This window comes from Thamnophis sirtalis, unplaced genomic scaffold, assembly GCF_051295495.1.
Source record: "Thamnophis sirtalis isolate CommonGarterSnake01/CBP01778 unplaced genomic scaffold, rThaSir2_p1.2 scaffold_1, whole genome shotgun sequence".
Lineage (NCBI taxonomy): Eukaryota > Metazoa > Chordata > Lepidosauria > Squamata > Natricidae > Thamnophis > Thamnophis sirtalis.
The window spans coordinates 125,327,541-125,348,692 of record NW_028261381.1 but is presented as its reverse complement, the minus strand read 5'-3'; the positions used below and the strand labels follow the sequence as shown (position 1 = coordinate 125,348,692).

General features: G+C 40.0%; 2 protein-coding genes across 2 annotated transcripts in view; one reads left to right on the top strand and one right to left on the bottom strand.

Moving 5' to 3' along the window:
* MIPOL1 (mirror-image polydactyly 1) overlaps window positions 1-4,591 on the bottom strand; it is a 200,777-nt gene extending 196,186 nt beyond the window's left edge. Inside the window, exon 1 of the mRNA XM_087723788.1 lies at window positions 4,475-4,591. The gene's annotated coding sequence lies outside the window, so the exon portion shown is untranslated. The remainder of the gene's footprint in view (window positions 1-4,474) is intronic.
* The window catches only part of SLC25A21 (solute carrier family 25 member 21), a 269,849-nt gene continuing 253,042 nt past the window's right edge, over window positions 4,346-21,152 (top strand). Inside the window, exon 1 of the mRNA XM_087723796.1 lies at window positions 4,346-4,457. Within this exon, the coding sequence (XP_087579922.1) occupies window positions 4,391-4,457 (67 nt within the window). The 5' untranslated portion in view covers window positions 4,346-4,390. The remainder of the gene's footprint in view (window positions 4,458-21,152) is intronic.

Sequence of the window (21,152 nt, the reverse complement as noted above, 5' to 3'; positions counted from 1 at the left end):
GCTTTATCAGGCTTTCCTAAAGCCAGGAGAGAAATCCATTCCACAGCACAACTGCAACTGAAAGGCATACCTCCAAGGTCTCTGCATATGGCTGCTCCTGAGAAAAGGGACTCAATAGCAGTAGACTATAGCAGTAGACTTATATACCGCTTCATAGGCCTTTCAGGCCTCTCTAAGCGGTTTACAGAGAGTCAGCATATTGCCCCCAACAATCTGGGTCCTCATTTTACCCACCTCGGAAGGATGGAAGGCTGAGTCAACCCTGAGCCGGTGAGATTTGAACCGCTGACCTGCTGATCTAGCAGTAGCCTGCAGTGCTGCATTTAACCACTGCGCCACCTTGGCTCAGAGTGAGTCCACCATGCTTGAGTTTATTGGGGAGTCCTGTGTAACTAGGGAAAGGTGGTGCTGGAGATATCTAAGCCCTAAACCAGTGGTGGGTAACCTTTTTTGCCATAATGTGCCAAAAGCAGGGGGAGCACAGGGGGTCATGTGTGGATATACTCACACCCATAATTCTATTCACGCAACCCCCTGCACATGCTACCGCCCACGCATGCGCTCATGATCCCCACCCTCCCCCCGCTTTTGGTGCACGATGGACCCGTTTTTCACCCAGACTCCAGAGGCTTTCTGGGAGCCGGGGAGGGGGCGAAAACAGCCTTCCCTAGCCCCTAGAGGCCCTCCGCAGGGAGAAAAACGTCCCAAAGTGCAAACCGGAAGACCGTTCCTGAACTGTTCCCGAAAAGGAACATCTGGTTTCCGGCACACGCATGCATGCCGGCCAGCTAGTCTTCCAGTTACTGAGGCGCATGCGTGCATGATGATCAGCTGGCCGGTGCACTTGTTCCTGCTGGAAAACGGAAGACCAGCTCTTCCAGTTTCCAGCACTGCCTCATGCACAAAGCCAGCTGATCGTCGCACGTACATGCATGCCAGAAACCCGGAGAGGAACGGGTAATGCCATGCGTGCTAGGCAACATGGCTCTGCATACCACTTCGAGCATGCGTGCCATAGGTTCGCCATCACGGGCCTAGGTGAACCAACATACTGGTTCTGAAGATGATAAACTGGATGATGGAGTCTCCCCCCCCCCCACTACGTAACTTACTAAAATGATTTGTCCTTCTGCTGCATTTTATTCTTTTGTGTAAATGCTGATCTGCAGAGTTCAGTGCCAGACCAACCAGTCTTTTACCTTCCAGAGAGGCATGCCTTGCCTCTTTCAAATCTTGCCTTACATTGTGGAAAGGGAAACTCTCTTTTTGGGAGGGAGACATCTACAAGTCGAACTCACTGTGAATGCCTCAGGATGGCCTCTGTCCCAAGAAGCTGGCACCCTACTTTTCAATGGCAGACTGCGGGTGGGGGGAGGCAAACAGGTAGAAGCAGGTAAGCTATCTTGAGTTGAGATCATAGAACTTGGGATGTAATTTGGTAGGAAAAAGGGCTTACTGCTGCTAAAGAGTGTTAGGGAAGAAGATTGTTAAGTTTTAGTATGAGTATCCTTGATTTACAACAATTCAGCCTAAAATTTCTGTTGCTAAGTGAGACAGTTTTTCAGTGAATTTTGTCCCGTTTTATGACCTTTCTTGCCAAGTTGTTAAATGAATCACTGGCATGGTTAAGTTAGTAACATGGTTAAGTGAACCTGGCTTTCCCATCAATTTTGCTAGTCAGAAGGCCAAATTGTGATCACATGATTCTGGGACATTGCAATCATCATATAAATATGAGATAGTTGCCAAGTGTCTAAATTTTGATCACATGACATGGGGATGCTATAAGTATGAAAAATGGTCATAAGTCACCTTTTTAGAGCCGTTGTAACTTCAGTCACTAAACGAACTGTTGTAAGTCAAGGATCTGTATAATGTCTCTGTATCTCTGTTTTTTGCTGGATATTGCAAGACAAAAAAATGAAAACCATTTGCTTTTGATTAATCTAAACTTTGGGTCAAGATAGCCACAAGGCAGATCCTCCCTTGCAGCCCCAAATTACAGGCTGACGTCTCTGCAGAAAAATAGCTGTGTAGGTGAAACAGCCCCGCTTCACTTGGAAAAATCTGATAGTGATAGTGACAGATGTGTCTTGAACAGTTTTGTTCCATGGAAAAAGTAATCTATCTATGAAAGGGCAACTGAAGGTGACTAAAGTATGAATGACCGTAATTCTCAATAACACAATTTTCTCTGATTTTGGTACTCTCCTTTAATTGCAAAAGCCACCCAGCAGCAAACTGTCACTGGGATCAGCTAGTTCAATGCTTTCCAATGTTTCTAGGCTAGTGAGCACAACTGGAATTTTGAAAATGTGTTTGTGCTCTTCCTACTAAGTTTGATATATTTTTTTCTTGGCAGGTGGACAGATTTCTGAACCACTTTTTATAATCTAAGAGGTCAATGGAAGCTCAGAAACATTCTTGAAAATACTGTAAAGATGACTTGGAAGGCTGGCATTATGCATGCCACCAGCATCTATTTTTTAAAAAGTTTTTTTTTTTAAACCATGAACAGGTACCTGGAGCAGGGAATTTGCTAAGCAGCAAGGTGGATGCAGTTCAGGGGGTACAAAAGTAGTAACCTATAGAAGTTAGTTATTTACAGCAGCTACTGTGCCAAGCAATTTCACAGGGTAAAAAAGTAGATTTTGGAAAGATGTGAGGACTTTCATCACCAATTTAGTGGAAGCTTCCTTAACCTGCACTGTCATTTTAAAATCACAATTTCCAAAATCCCCATCCAACAATTATGGTGGCTGGAGAGATGGGAACTGAATATTGGCACAAATGGAGTGGGAGGCGCTAGATTAGTTAAAAAAATAAAAATAAAATTATAGTGACAGAGTTCACTTATCTAGATTTCTTCTTACCAAAACAAACACTCAGCAACAGAGTGGTCAATACCTGGAATGCGCTACCCAACTCTGTTGTTACATCCTCAAACCCCCATAACTTAAAACCTTAAACGCCATAAAAAATCCATTTTAAACTCTGTTAAAATTCCATTTTAAACTCTGTTAAAATTCCATTTTAAACTCTGTTAAAACTCTGTTAAAATTCCATTTTAAACTCTGTTAAAATTCCATTTTAAACTCTGTTAAAATTCCATTTTAAACTCCGTTAAAATTCCATTTTAAACTCCGTTAAAATTCCATTTTAAACTCCGTTAAAATTCCGTATACCAACAGACTTGAAATTTTAGGCCTGGATAACCTTGAACTACGCCATCTACATTCTGACCTGAACTTAGTGCACAAGATAATCTGCCATAATGGCCTACCCATTAATGACTACTTTTACTTCAACTGCAATAACACAAGGGCTGTCAATAGATACAAACTAAATGTAATCCTTTCTAATCTTGATTGCAGGAAAAATGATTTCAGCAATAGAGTACTAAATGTGTGGAACACCCTACCTGATCCTGTTATACCTTTTATCTTAAGTTGTCTACCATGGACCGCATTTCCTAAGAAGTCCCTAGCAGGCATGCATAAGCGCACCAGTGTGCCTACCGTACCTGTCCTACTATCCCATTTATATGTATTCATTTTATGTGGTTATGGCTACCATATGTTTTGCTTATATATATCCATTTATTTGTGCCATTTTTTCATGTGTTTTCATACTTGTTTCCTTGTACTTGTTGATAGATAAATAAAATAAACTGTCTAACGTGCAACTCGCTCCTTTCCAAAGAGGTCCATAAAGGGGGCGTGCATAAGCCTACCAATGTGCTTACTGTCCCTGTCCTATTGTCCCCATTTATTCTTACCCATCCTGTGTTCATGTCCATGTTTATATTTATACCTGTTATCTCGTATATATTTGACAAACTAACTAAATAACTAAAAATAAATTCTTCCAAATCACCCCTTAAATGGTACTTCCTCGGTTTCTCCGAGATTTCGGGGGGGGGGGGATAAAAGAAAAAGCAATATAACGGGTCCCGACGGAAATGAGACACTTAATCGGGCAGCAGCCTGGCACTCTTGATCCGGGATGTGGGAAAGTGCTTCATTCCGTCTCTCCTTCGTTCCCCAGGGCGGAAGGTTCAGCCACCGGGCTCGCGTTGGCACAATGCCCGGCAGTTCAGTATAAAGGTTATAGGCCGCTGGGGGGCTTTTGGAGCAAGGAAAACCGCGGGCGCATCTTGCCGAGAGGGCAGGAGGGCCCTCGCCTCTGCTAAGGCTGCTGCTCCCTCCCTGTTCCTCCTATTTCCGTGCTCGGGGGACGCCTCGCTCGCGCGTTAAAGGAGGCGCTCCTGCCTCGCCGGTTTTGGAGTCACAGCCCCGCTAACTGCTGCTCCTCCTTCCTCCTCCTCCTCCTCCTCCAGCGGCGCGGAGCGCTTTCAACGCGGCTTTGCCTCCTTTCCTTCCACGCGACCATGACGGCGAAACCCGGGAAATTCTGGCACGAGGCGTCGCAGCAAATCGTCGCGGGCGGCTCCGCAGGTAAGCAGCCTGCTTACCTCGATCCACGCGCGTCTCCCACGCTCTGGCCTGAAGCGCCTCGGCTTCTCCCGGGGCCGCCCAGTCTCGCTCCCACTCGAGCGGCCTCCCTCCTTTGCGGCGCTCGGCTAGGCCCGCCTCCTCAAAGCAACGAGCGCCTTCCGGGGCTTCCCGGGCCCGCCCTTCCCTTCCCTTCTGAACGCGCTAAGGTAGTGCGGGTTCGGTTGAGGGTAGCGCTCGGCCCTGTGGTCCGTGTTACGCCACGGTAAACTCCGTGGAGGTAGATGGAGCTTTTCCCTAAACGTGGCTTGTAGAGCAAACTTTTTTTAAAAACTTTTTTTTAAACAAGAGCTTGTAGCGTGACTACTGCGCTCAAAGGAGTGAGTTGCTTCTGTAGGTAGTTGAAAGCGAATTGATATTAACGGCGACCTTTCTTAAATCAGCAGGGCTGGGATTTAGATACCGTATATCGTTTTGTGATGGCTAAAGGCGCCAGATGTGGACTGTGGAAATCCAGCCAACCTGTTGTATACTAATTCTGCGATCTAGTAATCGCCCTGAGTTTTGGAACTCGGATCTTTTAAACCTGCTGTATCTAGATGATGTACTTGCGTTTATCAATTTTTAGAGGGTCTGTTGCTCTGTGCTATAATGTTATGTATTAATGGGATGTAACTGCTTTGGAAGATTTTGCTGTGGAAGGTGGAATACAAATGCTGTGGATCAGAAAAGCAAAGAAGGAGGAAAGGGGTGTACTGAGATTAGCAGGTAGGAAGAAGTTAGGCACCCATGACAATTAAGCAGTTTTAGAACTCTGAGATAGATTAAAGGGGGAATTTAATAGAAGAAAAGGTCAAACAGGCCATAATTGGTGAAAGTCGCTGCATGGGTCTTCTGTGTATCACACAGGGGTTCTCTTAGCCCTACTTGTATGTGAGAAGTTTCTTATGTATAAAGTGTGTGCACTTTATTAATAAATGCTATATTTATTAATGTAGTATTATGTTTGTTCTGGTTCCTTTACATGTTTTAGAATCCAGGCCTTGCTCTATATTGTCTGATATTTAGGATTAGGCAAAGAGGATTGAAGGGAAGTAATCCATTTCCAAGGCACGAAACTGCTATTTTCCCAATTTGGGCCTGTTATGTCAGCTGCAAGGCTAAGTGAAGTGGGGGCTGATAACTAAAGTGGGATTCTCATATTATAGGAGATCTATCACTGTAATGTTCCCTAGGTCTTCTTTTCTAAAATATCTTACTTTATATTATATTTAAAAAGTCGTAGACAGCAATGTGGCTCCATGAAACGTTGAAATCAATTTTCAGTAGTGTGTAGATTTAGGAGTACATACATTCTGTCAAGTTAAGAGTAACTTTGTTACTCTTGAGAATTGCCCTCTAAAAAGTAGATGAGGGCAGAGCCTATCTGGGGAAGGACCTCTTAAAATAGGGAATAGATGCCCTAAGCATCTGTCCTTTAAGCCATTTCCACATTCCATTCCATTCATTCATCAAATTTATATAACTTTCCATTTCACACAAAGTTACTCTAGGCATTGCACAATAAAAGTAACAATTAAACATTTATTTATATTTCACACTTCTGAATTGCCCATCTCTCTCAAAGAGGGCGATATTATAAAATCATTTAAACATAATTAAATAAGAACAAGATCATGAGGGTTAAAATCAAAGGGTTAAAATTACCATATTACATGCTGCCAGGGGATCTCCAGGCCTGATGGAAAAAATGGTTAAATGCACAAAAAAGGACACACATTTTTGGTCTCAGTGAGCTGGTGGTTTGGGTTAGGGTTAAACTGAAATTAAAGTGAAATTGACAACATTGGAGCTTCTTAAATAGATTCAAATATTTGTGGTTGTTGGGCAACATTGTTCCTCAACTCTGTAGAAGAATGAGAACCAAGTCATAACCAAGAGAATATATCCAAGAATTATGTTCTTCCAAACCTCTCTCTTGTTTGGAAAATATATTATTTCTTTGATGTTTTAAATTTTTCCATAGTTACATTGTCATTCTTTGGGTGAAAGTATCCATATATTATGATTGGGGGTTGATAGAGAAATAATGCTGATACTGTGAGACATGAGAGTAGAGGCTGAAGGAGAGGGGTTTTTTTCCCCTAACTTTGTAATATAAATCAGGCTTGCACAACTTGTAGAGGGAAAGGGAAATATTAATAAATTATAAATACTTGCAGGCTACAAAGGAACACTTTATATGCCAGTCAGGAGTTTGGTGGTTAGCGGAGCAGCAGCTGCATTGGAGATGACAGTGGCAGTGAGGCCTGGAGGTGCTGGCCTACATGTCTTTTGGGATGGTGGCAGTTAATTTATCAACTTTTTAAAAATTTGCAGCAGGCCACACAAGGCTACTTAGTGGTTGTGTGTTGGTAGGCCTGATATAGATGAATGCAACATCTCTAGTTTGCAGGCAAGGGCTGGAACTGTTTATGATTGAAAGATAATGGCTTATAATAACTATCTTGTCTCATCAGTCCTTTTCCAACTAAATCAACTTCCACATGCCTGCAGCAAACATATTGTATTATAGCCAGTCACACACAAAACTATTTGTTAGGTTATATAAAGGGAATGTGGCTTAATAGTCCTGGTGCTCTAGTCTTGCCCTCTTTTTGCATATCTTCCTTGGTTTTGGTTCATCTCTCTGATCATTTTTGCACTTCACTTGCTTACTTGATGGCCCATAGGTATGTAATTATACTTATTATTTATCTATTCGTATCCCACCCTTATTATTTTTACAACTAATTAAAGGGGACGAACAAATCCAACACAAATATCCAACACATTTTCCTCCTCTTATTTTCTGTACAACAACACCCCTGTGAAGTGGTTGGGCTGAGAGAGAGAATGATTGGCCCAAGGCCACCCAGTGTATCAGAAAGGTGTTCCTCCCATCTTCTTTCCTGAACCAAAGAATTAAACAGTGGCCCATGGAACTTGTTTTTTCAATTCTCAATTGCTTTATGGAGATCAAGAGTTTAAATGATACAAAAACCAAGTAGATATAGGCAAGATTCATCCAGGAAAATTATAATTTAAGCATACAAGAATAAGCATTTTTACTTACGGTTGCACTTCTTTCATTTTGCCACATTTCAGACTGGCACAACTCTTTAATAAAATTTCCATCCATTGAATAAAATTTAATTTATAGCAAGATTGGTAATAAAATACAGATGGAGTGGTGTTTGTATTGTTTTGATAAGGACCAAAAGAGTGCTCAGGTCAACTGTATCCTCCACTTCGCATTTCATGGAAGAAAAACAAACAATAATCTAAAAAACGATAAAAAGTAATTTCCAACTACAGTTAATTAATTATGAATTAACTTTTTATAAGGACATTATATCACTTTTTCAGATTCTTAAGCCCTTTCTAATTAAGTGTGATTGTTCACCATGTCTTTGTACCTGTGAGGGTTTTTTTTATGACTACAGCAAATGGATTAGAAAATCATATCTATGACCACTAGGAAAGGGTCTTCATCTACTGCCTTTATCTACTCTTTCTCTCATGTTTTCCTCTTTTCAAACTTGTAGTTTAAATAAAGGTAGCCTGATGTAATTATTTTAATTAGTAACCCCTATGTCTGGCCAGATGCCAAAATCCTATCCTTACCCAGCCAAGCTTAATTAGTCACTTCGGTTTACTTCTTTACTTGACCTCCTGAGAATTGAGCCAATTCTTGTTTACAGAACTCCACATGTCCATCATAAGATTATTTTAATGTCTTTATATCATTCTAAGATTCCATAGAGCTCTTCGAATTTGAGTTTTCTACAGGTTTGTATATATTTGCCTATCTTAACATGATATGTGAATTCTGTGTGGTATTTTTCTTTACAATTTAGTGGGTATATTGTTCAAACCCAAGTATGATTATGGTTTATTCAGAAAGTGTAGTTATAAACAAAGCCTGGCTTAACAGAGAAACACACCTGCAAATATATGCCTTTTCCAAATCTAATTCTTCAGGGAGGTTTAATAATGTGTTTATAGAAAGCTAGACTTCCTCATATTGTTCTTCTGCCTTAGACAGAACAACTAACCTCCTTTTCCCATGTTTGATTTCTTCCTCTGCTGTAGGGTGCCAACCGCCTAGTAGTTTCTTGCATTGTCTTTCTGCAAATGCTTCATTAGTGAAAAGCAGATAGAGGGTAGATCTTCCTCCTTAAAAGTCATATGCCCACATTAATTTAGGAACAGAACAGAGAGCAGTCAAGATAACACTACTCTTAGAACTGATGGACGTTTGATTTGTTGTCAAAGCATAGAAGGAGTAGTGATGGAGGGTAGAAGAGCTGAAGTTCTCAACCTCTATATGGTATCTCTGCCCTTGTACCACTTCAAATTAAATAGTAAAAGCACTTAGACTTATTTACCATCCCATAGTGCTTTACAGCACTCTTTGAATGATTTACAATGCCAACATATTACTCCCAACTATCTGGGTCTTCATTTTACCAACAATGGAAAGATGGAATGCTGAGTCAATCTTGAGCTGGTCAGGATCAAATTCCTGGGAGTGAACAGCCTGCACTAGTGCATTCTAAACATTGCACCTCCAAGGTTCTTAAAGAGTAGCAGCAGTACATCAATATTGAACATAACTTGTGGTTTGATTAAATAATCATTCGTTATGAACAGCATTGTGCTTTTCATCCAAACCATTTCATTGCTGTGTAATTGTGCAATTGGCTATTATCTAAAGTGACACTGAATTTTGTTTGCATATTTGAAATAATGTACCAGGGAAAGACTTCCTCAACATATATTTAATTAACTTGAATCACGTGTATCTGAGGCAGTCCTGCAAGAATATATTTCTTTGGCTTTAAATGTTCTTTTCATTATATGACTATATTTTGCTGTTGTTTCATTCAAAGTAAATAATTTTGTTTAGTACAATTATATTCCTAAGCCACAGCTGAACACCCAATACCTACTATTTACCTTAGAATAAGTCATATTCACTTGCTTCTGAATAGACTTGCATGTGATTGTTAGTTGCTATGTATTTCAGCAGAGTCCACTCATTAAAATGGTTTTATATACATCCACTAAACTGGCCACTAGATGGCAGTATAACGCTATTTTAATACTTTTAGTAAATTCAAAAATTGAGAAAATAATATCAATTTTCTTCAGAGATGGGTTGCAGGTGAATAGGGAATATCATTTTTATTTAACTTCATGTAAAAAGTAGACTAATGATAACATTAGATATTAAAATTGCATCTTTATGAGAAGTGAATATTATTGAAAACATTAAAAAGCCATTAGCAATAAATTTTGAGTAAAATCATTAGAGATTTGATGGATAAAAGAGGAGAGCTTATTTAGTTATTTGAAAAGTTATGATCTTTGGAACAGTTATGCTGGACTTGCTCTGAAAAATCAATTAGCTGAAGAACTGCAGATATTAGACTAACAGACTATATACCATAGAATAGACTGAGATTTCATGAACAATAAGGATAAATGGCCTAGGGAAAGGATAGAGGATTTCACACTGCCCCCTCCCCTTTTAAAGCCATATAATAAATATTGAACTTCTCTTTCTCCATTCATTCCTCCTACACATTCTAATAGAAACATAATACACCAGCAAAAGAACTTTTATTCCTTATTTGATCTGATTAATAGGATGATTATAAGTGATAAAACTCACTAGTTGGCTACTTTTGTCAGTATCAGAATTTCCATTATCAATCAGTTTGTTCATATTCTAAAAGTCAGATACTCTCTAAGGCCATAAAGTAATCAAATACTTTAATTGTCTTCAAATCTCCCCATAATGCGATTTGATTCCGTTCTTTAAACTGCCCATACTTGGCTTGAAGGATTAATTCAATCAAGTCTTTAGATTGCTTGCTACATTGCCAATCAATTATTTACAGGGCATTACTTAGAGATTTTGCTTCATTTTCTTCTAGCAGCAAATGGTCAAACATCACTTGCCAACTCCAGTTTAAGAAGTATAAAATAAAAATATCTTTAATTAAAACAATGATAATATCTTGATATGAGTCTGCAGCCCGAAGTGCTCCAGAAGTCTGTGTAATACGGGATCTTTTAATGTCTCTTTGTAATTCTTTGCATCTCTTTATAACAAGCCCATAAAAATAATATGCTATGTTTAAATCTTTTCAGAAGAAGATGAATGTGTTCAACCGTTAACTATTTATTAAATCATTTCTGTGGCATTCACATCAGGTGATTCAGCATAGCTTACAAAAATAAGAGAAACCTTAATCAACTAATACAAACTGCATGTCTCATTTAAATTAAGATAAATAGTGATCAGAATTGAAATTTTTAACTGATCAGTCAGAAAAGTCTCAGCCCATCACTGCCTTTCCAAAGGCCTGCAGAGTTTAGGCTAATTGTATGCTGGTGGAAAAATTGTTCCAAAGGGCAGGAGTCACCACTGAGTAATTGGAGAGAGGGTCTTAAAATACACAGCATTTCATACAATGGAATCTTGTGTTGTAGTTGTCATTTTTTGGTACATAAGTTATTTAATATATTAAATTCAGTTTGGAAATTTATTAGTGAATTTAGATGCTTGTGTTCTTTTTCAAGACAATGATCATAGATATTCTCCATTTGCAGTAAGATCTCAGATACTACAAAATAGGAGGGACATCCATTCCCCCATCAGTTAACTACAGTCAGAAGAATTCACCTCTATTTCTGTATTCTGGTGTAGTTTTCCTGCCAGGACTTTTTTAAAATTTGGATTGTGTGTATTAATTTATATATTTAATTTCCCATTTGTTTCTTATTGTTAAGTAAATTGATTTAAATGAATAATAGAAGAAGACATAGTTAGCCTTTTTAGCGCATGAGAGAGGTATGCTTTTCTTCTTTTCTCCTCTTTTCTCCTTTTTATTGTTTTCTTTTTCCAACAGAAACCAGAAAAAAATGAAACAATATAAAGATTATATAAACCAGCGTAAAAGAAACAGAGATTTCAAAACAGGAAACAATAAAAATCAGGAGCAGTAATAATCATGGCAATAAGCAGGCATAATTCATAATGATGAAATAGGAATAAAATTCTGAAGTTCTAAAATGCAAAATGTTGCTTAAAATCCTGAGAAGAGGCTAAGGTTTTCCCAAGCACTAAAAAGATCATAACATAAGTTGTATGGAAACCTTTGTGAAGAGTGTTTCACAACTCTGGAGCTACCACCAAAAGAAGGTTTTTTATATCAAGTATGTTAAATAGCTTTGTGGTTAACCAAGAGAACTGAAATTAGTGAACTAAAATTTAATAAATATTAGTCCCTAAGGTCACATATTTTAGCAAAGATGAATATGCCAGCACACTTCCCAATGTCTGCACTATTTTAGTTACATAAGGACCTTGGCTTCTTAAGATTCGGTCTTTTCCTATCTTTTATGTTAGGTTAGTAGTGAATGCATATAAATGATACAGAAAAGGTCTGACTAATATCTATGGGGTCAATAATTTGATATTGAACTTCTCTTCCATTCAAATATCACTCTTTTTTTTAATTGTACATGTCACTAATTTGGTAGGAGTGTTAGATAAAATTGCAGTGTATTGTGGAATTAGGAAGTGCATAATGCTGCATTGTTATACTAAAGTAAGGATGAGAGAAAAATCATAAAAGGGCTAGAAGGTGGATCCATTCAGAGCCACAGCGGACTTCTAGCTTATAAGTGGTCACTGCAAGGGATAACAAAAAGCCAACTTGAAGCTGTTTTTTTGGTTTCTGGATCAATATTTCTATTTTTTTTCTTAAACTTTTAACTTACATTGAAATGAATGAAAAATAAAATATTAAGGCACTAACCTTAATTTTTGGCTTGTTCATAATGCAGGGCTTTTGCAATAGATGAAATTGTGGTATTTGGAAGTGGAGGTACTATTCTACCTTTGGTCTACATGCATCAAAAGGCATTTCTGCTTGATCTTATCTCTTTGCCAGAGATAAGATGGTCCATCTTTTCAAACTAGGTGCCCTTTGGATAACTAGAACAGGATGTTCAATGGTGATAACTTTAAGACTTGTGGACTTCAATTCCGAGAATTCCCAGTCATTCTAGGAATTGAAGTCCACAAGTCTTAATGTTGCCAAGGTTGGACAACCTCTGTATTACAGCACCCTTTCTGCCTGGGAATTGCATAAACTGCAATCCAAATTGCACCACATAGAAAAAAAAATGGATCTGAGATTGAAGTTATTCTTCCGGTTGCTTTGCAAAGAGATTTTGGTGATCACCCAGTTCTTCTATTATAATATTAATAGAGCCCTAAAGTACTAAAATTGTCAAAGCACAGGCCTTGTTCCCAAGTATTGAATCGTGGATATTATTCAGGATTAGAGTAAATATAAATCAATGTCATATTCTTGGAAAGAAACTATTTTATTTTAATGTCAATAAACTTTAAATTCAGACTTTTTTATTAGAATAAATGTTTCCTCTTAAAATGCATGATAATCATAATCAAGAGAAAATTTGTTCTGTTATTTATTTTCTAAATGATTGTACATGTTTAGCAGACTTTTGATTTAAATCCCTATGGATATATTGGAGACAGATGTTTAGATGACCTCATGTTTAAAGTAATGTTATATTTGGACACCAGATTAAATTTTCCTTAAAATCTTTCCTTATAAGTGAGACTGTTTGAGTGCAGAAACTAATCAATGTTTTATCTTCGAAGCATACCACTTTATTAAATAGCATTTTTAACATTTTGATTTTTTTTTGCATCAGTCTGTATTTTAGAAAAGTTCTGATTATGCAACAGTTGTTTACATATGAAAATAAAGTTTCTGACTGGAAAAGTTAAATGAGAAACAGATTTTTGAAGTCACTTGAATTTGAATGCAAGTTTGCCATGTCATATATATTTCTCCCCTTCCCAAAATGGTATAAGTTTGCAATGAGCATTTTATAATACTGACAGTAGAAGGCCCTCTAATTCTGAATGTTAAATATTTTATAATTTAATTCCATGAATAAACAGAAGAATTCTAACTATGTTTACATAGAAGCAAGTCCAACTGATTTTAATAAAACTTTTAAACAAAGTGTTTAGAATTTCTGTAATTTACTGTTTAAAGTCACAAAGTAGCAGATACGTATGTTGGATTTAAAAATTTTTAAATGTAGAACAATTGCAATAATTACCCCATGAAATATATCTTTTAACTTGAAACTTTCAAATGATTAACTCTGTGTGGTTGAAATGTCTTATTTTCATAAAAACAGCAGTCTTTTGGAAGGAAAAATTAATAAATTCAGCATGTCAAAGGTTTTTGTGGACTACAGTCCATTTAAATACAGAGTCGCTTTCTGCAATGGGGGTACATAAGGAATTAGAAAAAATAGTAAATGAGGAAAATAAAATAAGGTTGCCATGTTTTGTTTAATCATGGTTTGTTGAAGCGATAACAGCTGATTTGCACATCATGCTAAGCCAGATATAAGCAGGCACAGAACATCACAATCTTGAGTGTGGTAGTTTATAATATAGTTGCTCAACTATAGGAGCTGAATTATTGTATTGATGCTTCTGCTGCCAGACACATTTTCCATTTTTATATATAATATATATTTCCTTTAAAAAATAAAGCACACAAAAAAACCAATGGTTAATTTATTTCTAGACAATCATTTATATTTATCATTAAATTACTAGAATTCATTCAGAGAGTTAGACCTACTGTGTTCAACTTTATTTCATTCTTTTTTTCATTTTTTTTCCCCTGACATTAGCTTTCATGCACTGATCGATTATGTCCACTTATTTCAATGTTTCTCAACCTTGGCAACTTGAAGATGTCCGGACTTCTTCAAGTTGCCAAGGTTGAGAAACACTGACTTATTTCATCTGTTTTGTCTTCTTTTCCCAACCAAAAGAATGGATTAAAGTATAGATTGATGCTTGATAGCTACAGAACCATTGCAAATTTATGTTCCCACTCCCTTAAGTTTTTTTTTTTTTAAATCAGGGCAACCTGATAAAATATCAGTATAAATTTTAACACAAAAATTCCCACTCCTTATCACAAGAAGGATATTGCGGTGATAGAGATGGAGGTGATTATTTCCACGGTGGGCAAAACTTTTTAGACGTGAGATTTTAACACTAATGATGGGTGAAAGAGAAAAGGAGACTTCACTTTAATTAGTGTCTTAATTAATAATTAAGTATTAGCTTGTCCTCTGAAAATTAAAGCAGGAGATCACATTTTAATCAGACTGTTTGCATTTCCATTGAGCTGGTGTCTCGTATCATGTGTATCATTATGTATTGTGAAACCGGCCAGGGAAGCTGGCCTTCCTGACTATCTTCCAGTATTTGTATTTGCTTTGTGGCTAGTTGCCTGAGAAATGAAACAGATTTTCTACCATCTCTGGGGTAGAGGAACAGAAAACGTTTGTGTTATCCTTCTCCAAACCTGTCCCCAAAACTACAAGAAAGACGACCAAGGAACCAGCTTTCCCCATTTTTTTCACCTCCATTTGAATGTACAGTATTCATTTCAGTGACGCGTAACAGCCTAGTAAGTACTTGCAGATTTCAGGATACAGGTAAACTAATGTTTTGCCCCTAGTTGATATAACGTTCTGTTCTTTTTCTGCTAGATATGGCAGCCATCACACGAGAGAGAATTCAAATTGCTGGCTAGTATCTAATGCTTCCCTTCTCCTTCTCCCACTTCTTCCTATTCCTCAGTTTGAGATGCAAAGTTGAGACAGATCAAACAAAGTGAGCTTACACTGGTCTCTCTTCTCCAAAGAGTCACTACAGAGATAGCCTGAAGTAGTGTATCAGGCAGTACAAATGCAAATAGGTAAGTCTGTATGACCAGACTTAAGTGGCGCATGGAAGGAGATCAGTTCATGTCTTGATAGACTCCTTTTTTATGCAAGGTGAAAATGTTGCCTTTTTCAATATGTGGTTAATTGTGTTAGGGGGAAAAATCAGTTTCTTTATACTGCATTGGAATGAGAAGAAATTGGGACCTTCAGAGCAGATATCCTTTAAAGGATAGAATTGTGGAACTTTATTCAGTTATTAAATTTATATGCCACCCATCTCACTGTCAAGGGAATCTGGGAGGTTTGCAACATCTAAACGCAGACTTAAAATCATTGAAACACTTAATCTTTGTCAATTTTAATATTTAGTAATTTAAAAAATTAAGAAATTCAAAGACACTTGCTCCTGGGCAGGAAAGCTATGGCAAATCTAGACAGCATACAAAAAAGCAGAGACATCACCCTGCCCAAAATGTGCGTATAATCAAGCCTATGGTTTTCCCAGTTGCAATGTATGGTTGTGAAAGTTGGACTATAAGAAAGGCTGAGCACCAAAGAATTGGGGCCTTTGAACTATGGTGCCAGAGAAGACCCCTGCGAGTCCCTTGGACTGCAAGGCGATCAAACTGGTCAGTCCTAGAGGAAATAAACCCTGACTGTTCTTTAGAAGGCCAGATCCGGAAGATGAAACTCAAATACTTTGGCCACATAATGAGAAGGAAGGACTCAATGATGAAGAGCCTAATGCTGGGAAAGATTGAGGGCAAAAGAAAAAGGAGACGACAGAGATTATGGTGGCTGGATGGAGTCACTGAAGCAGTAGGCATGAGCTTAAATGGGCTCCAGAGGATGGTAGCCAACAGGAAGGCCCGGAGGAATGTTGTCCATGGGGTTGTGAGGGTCGGACACCACTTCGCAACTAACAACAACAACAACCAAGTTAAAAAAACAGAATATACCAGAGTGAAGATGATATCTTCCTAATGCACCAATCACCTCCCTTCCTTACACAAAACTTATTTACGACATTCCCAGTTGAAGGAATAAATTTGAAGTTTCTAATATCTTCCCTCCTGAGATGAAGTCCCTGAAACTATTTAGAGAAGCCAGGAAGTGATACATTCTTCTGTTTTCCTTCCTTTTGTTGCAGCTCTAATTGTTCCAAATATTTCCTTCTTGCATCAAAGGCACTTTTATTTATTGGTTTCCACCACTTAATTTCTTTTGTGCGTTGAATTTGCTGAATGTGAGGTGAGGGTTAATACAGACCATGCGGCATGGGGCTATTACTTAATTTTTTAACAAGGAAAACATTTCTAAGTCATTTAAAAGGAAAATGTGTTGTAGCATTTAAAATATGTTATTATACAATTGTTATTTGGGTGAACTGAATCGCATGTATCTTTTTCTCTCTTCGGTTTGTATTTCAGCATTATATGATACTCAGCTGTCGGAAGCTGGCACCTCTAAAACCTGTCGGGCTTTTCCCAACTCTGTCATTTAGAGAGAAAGAGCCTTCAACTGCATGTGTAGTGAAAGGAATACTTTTACTAAAGCCAAGTGGTTGCAAGGTAGAAAAAGCCAGATCTAAAGTTTGAGCGCAAAAGTTGCCTATTTATTTTCCCCTTTCCTGTGTCTTCCCCCAACTATCTCACTTGTGTTCAATTGAATTCAAACAAATTGTTTTGGTAACAGTTCTGAGGTTTTGGTGGGCTCGGTCATGGTCCACATTCCATTCCCATGGTTGTGACCTTGGGGTTGGTTGGTCAATGTCTCTGGCAGGCACTTGAAGTGGTTTCGGTTTCTTTGTCTTCCCTCCCTACTTGCTAACTCCGTCCCGTCCCCCCCGCCACCAAGGATTCATGGCACTCTGGCATCAGCGAAGCAGTGATGGGGCAAAGGGGGATTGTATCACTGACACCTTCAGTGATTGGTAATTATTATCCATTTTTTAAAATTCTTTTATCATTTTTATCCCTGCCTTTATTATTTTTATAAATAACTCAAGCTGGCAAACCTAACTAATTCTTCTTCCTCCTATTATTTTTCCCCACAACAAAATCCTGTGAGGTGACTTGGGCTGAAAGAGAGTAAAAGGCCCTAACGTTATCCAGCCAGCTTTTGTGTCTAAGCAGGACTGGAACTCCCATTCTCCTTGGTTTCTAGTCTGGTGCCTTAAAGCACTAAACCGGCTCCTATCATTGACTGCTTATCAAGAAGATTAGCTACTGTCTGCATTCAAATACTTTGTTTTCCCTTAATCCAAATCATACACGTGTCCTCCTCCTTTTCTGTTGTGGCCCAACAGCGGCCGGCTGAGCTGTTGGTGGAATCTGAAAGCGATGAACACTATGGGACTGCTCTGGAAGCTGAGGAAGACTCTGTGTTCAGAGTCAGAGCAGGGACTAGAGAGGCCTGTTGGTCACCAGATGGCGTCTGAGTGAGGGAGCAGTGAGGAAGAACAGAGGGAGGCTGTCCCTGATATAAATATGCGTAGAGCTGCGAGGAGGAGGGAACAGCTTTGGAAAATGGGTCACAGAAGGAAATAGGAACAGGTGGCTACTGATTGGTCCCTCCCAGAGAGGTTATAAGTGGGGCGACGGGAGGGGAATTTTGCAGGAAAGAACAATTTACTGATCCAGCCATAGAGAAAGATTGGGAGAATTTCGGGAGTTAAAGCCTTGTTTCATAGAGATAGCTTTCTGGGTTCCCTGCCAAGGGGTTGCTTATCTTTCTCTTAGTTGTGGCAGACAGCCAAGTCTGCGTCTGTATATATTGTAGAGGCTTGGGACAGAACATTTTCTTTCTCATATTTTACATGCTGTAGTTTGCAGGAACAACTCTGATTATAGGGATTTGATCAAACCTTAGTGTTTGGATTCAGATAAAATGTTGCATTATATTTGATTAAACAAAAACACTGCATTAATTCTAGTTTCCAAGGGTGAGGAAGAATTGGATCCACTTGGATCACAATTGTATCTGTCCGCCCCGTGCCAACTCAATGAAGCGGTGGACGTGATGAACCGGGGTCTGGAGGCCGTTAAGGACTGGATGAGTGCTAACAAACTGGTGCTCAACCCGGATAAGACCGAGTGGCTGTTGTGTTTCCCCCCCAATAATTTGGCTAATACACCAACGCTTAGGCTGGGGGGTCAAATTTTATACCCCTCAGATAGGGTCCGCAACTTAGGAGTCCTCCTGGATCCACAGCTGACTTTTGACCACCAGCTGTCAGCTGTGACCAGGGGGGCATTTGCCCAGGTTCGCCTGGTCCGCCAGTTGCGGCCCTACCTAGATCGGGGGGCCCTCACAACAGTCACTCGAGCCCTTGTGATCTCTAGACTGGAATACTGCAATGGGCTCTACATGGGGTTGCCCCTGAAGTGCATCCGGCGACTACAGCTAGTCCAAAATGCAGCCGCGCGAGTGATAGTGGGCGCACCTCGGTTCGCCCACGTTACACCTGTCCTCCGCGAGCTGCACTGGCTGCCTGTTGGTCTCCGGGTGCGCTTCAGGATAATGATGACCATCTTTAAAGCACTCCATGGTAGTGGATCTAGGTACTTGAGAGACCGCCTTCTGCCGATTACCTCCCTAAATCGACCAATCAGATCGCACAGACTGGGCCTCCTCCGAATTCCATCTGCCAGTCAATGTCGACTGGCGACCACACGGAGGAGAGCCTTTTCTGTTGCTGCCCCGACCCTATGGAACGAGCTCCCCATGGAGATCCGCACCCTCACCACGACCCAGACCTTCCGCGCAGCCCTCAAGATCTGGCTCTCCCAGCAGGCCTGGGGATAGGCTTCCAATTACCCGCCCGAGTGTTTGATTGCTGAATGAAAGCTGTGTTTTATTATTTTTCTTTTGTTCACAAAGTGTTTGTTTTGACCTTGCACTTCCCCTCCCCTGTGGTTGTAAGCCGCCCTGAGTCCCCTCAGGGAAAAGGGCGGCATATAAATCCCAATAAACCTAAACCTAAACCTAAACTTGGGCAATTCACTATTTTATTATCCAATATTATTACTCAAACAATGAGGGTCTGACTAAGATTTTGCTTTCAGATGTGCAGAGTAATTGCTCAGTGATAAGACCAAGATTGGCTTTAGGCTAAGAATGGGTAGACACTAGCCTAGGGCTGTGATGGCGAACCTATGGCATGTGTGCCACAGGTGGCATACAGAGCCCTCTGAGCACCTCCCACTGACCAACTGATTTTTGGATATCTGCCGTGCATGTATGGGGAGTGGGGCACACATGCGAGGGTCACGTGCATGTATGGGGGAGTGGGGGTTGTATGGGCATGAGTGGTGCACACGGATTCCACGCACGTGCATGGGGTGCATGGGGGCACACACGCATTACATTATGGATGCATGTGCATACTTTTGGCATGTGACAACAAAAAGGTTAGCCATCAATGGCCTAGGGCATCAAAGTTTAGGGAATGCCAGTGATGTCCTTCCATCTGACATTCTGAAAATGCAGAACTTCAAAGGGAGGTGGCACCATCAGGTAGTGAGGCTTAAATGTGCCATATACCCTTAAATTGGCACTGGATAAGATACATACTTTTTACACAGAAGGCTGCTGGGTTCAGCTACTGGCCTTTCTGGCTAAAAGGATGATTTTAGTGGTTGAAGAATAACTAGGACTGTAGAGGCCAAGGTTAAGTCTACCATGAGCCACAGAAGATCACTGGGTGACTTTGACCCAATAATTCTTTGTTAGTCCAACCTATCTATCCCAGAGGTCTGCTGGGATAAAGTGAAAAGTGATTATCCAGTAAGATTTCTTGAATTTTTGGAGGAAAGACAGGATAAAAGTGAATTAGATGAATCAAATAAATCAGAACTAAGTAGCAGATAATAAGAGAAAACTGCTCAGCATTATGAGTGTGCTCTCAGTCATGGCATATATAAAAATATAGTCTTACCACACTTCCTACCGTGTTTTCCCGAAAATACAACCTGTCCTGAAACTAAAGCCTTGCCACATTTTTCGTGTGGGCAAAAATATAAGCCCACCCCCGAAAATAAACCCCCTGGACAACCTCCCTGCCTCCGGCCAGGCAGAGCACTACTCACTGATATAGCGATATCCTGAAGGTGCCAAGCCGCAGGAGCAGGGGGGAAGAAAGGCGCTCATATTGCTTGCTGCCTTCGGGATACCACTCGGTTGGGGAGTGGTGTTCTGCCTGGCTGGGGGGGGAGTTGCTCGTGAGCTTGGTCACCTCATGGCTGCTTCACCCCTGAGTCTGTGCCCGGCTCTCCAGGAGCCATTTCGCAAGGGAGCAGCCGCCCGGCAACCCCAAAACAATAAGCCCTCCCCTATCATAAGCCCAAGGCAACATTTTGTAAGTAAAAAGAAAATAAGACCCTGTTGTATTTTCGGGAAAACATGGTCGTTCCTACACACAATACTTACATTTTATTGTGTGGTAGAGCAGGGGTATCAAACCGGATTTTTTTCGAGGGCTGGATCAACATTGTAGTTCTCTGTGGAATGGCCAGGCGGGGAGGTGGGGAGCAGGGGGAGAAGATGGGATGGACACCTCCTGCAGCACCCTGCCACCCCTCTAGATTCTAATTCTAGATCTGTTCTGGCCAGCAGGGTGCTGCAGGAGGTCGTCCAGGCTGAAAATGGGGTATGGACAGCCATAAGTGCATCATCTCCTCCCATGCCCCATTTTGGCTACCAGAGGCACCGCAGGCCTGTCCTTTGCTATTTTCAGACCAGGCCTGTGGGCCGAATCTGGCCCGCGGGCCTTCAGTTTGACACCCCTGTGGTACAGCATTATTAAAATAAATGCTGGTTTTATACATAAGCCTTTTGAAT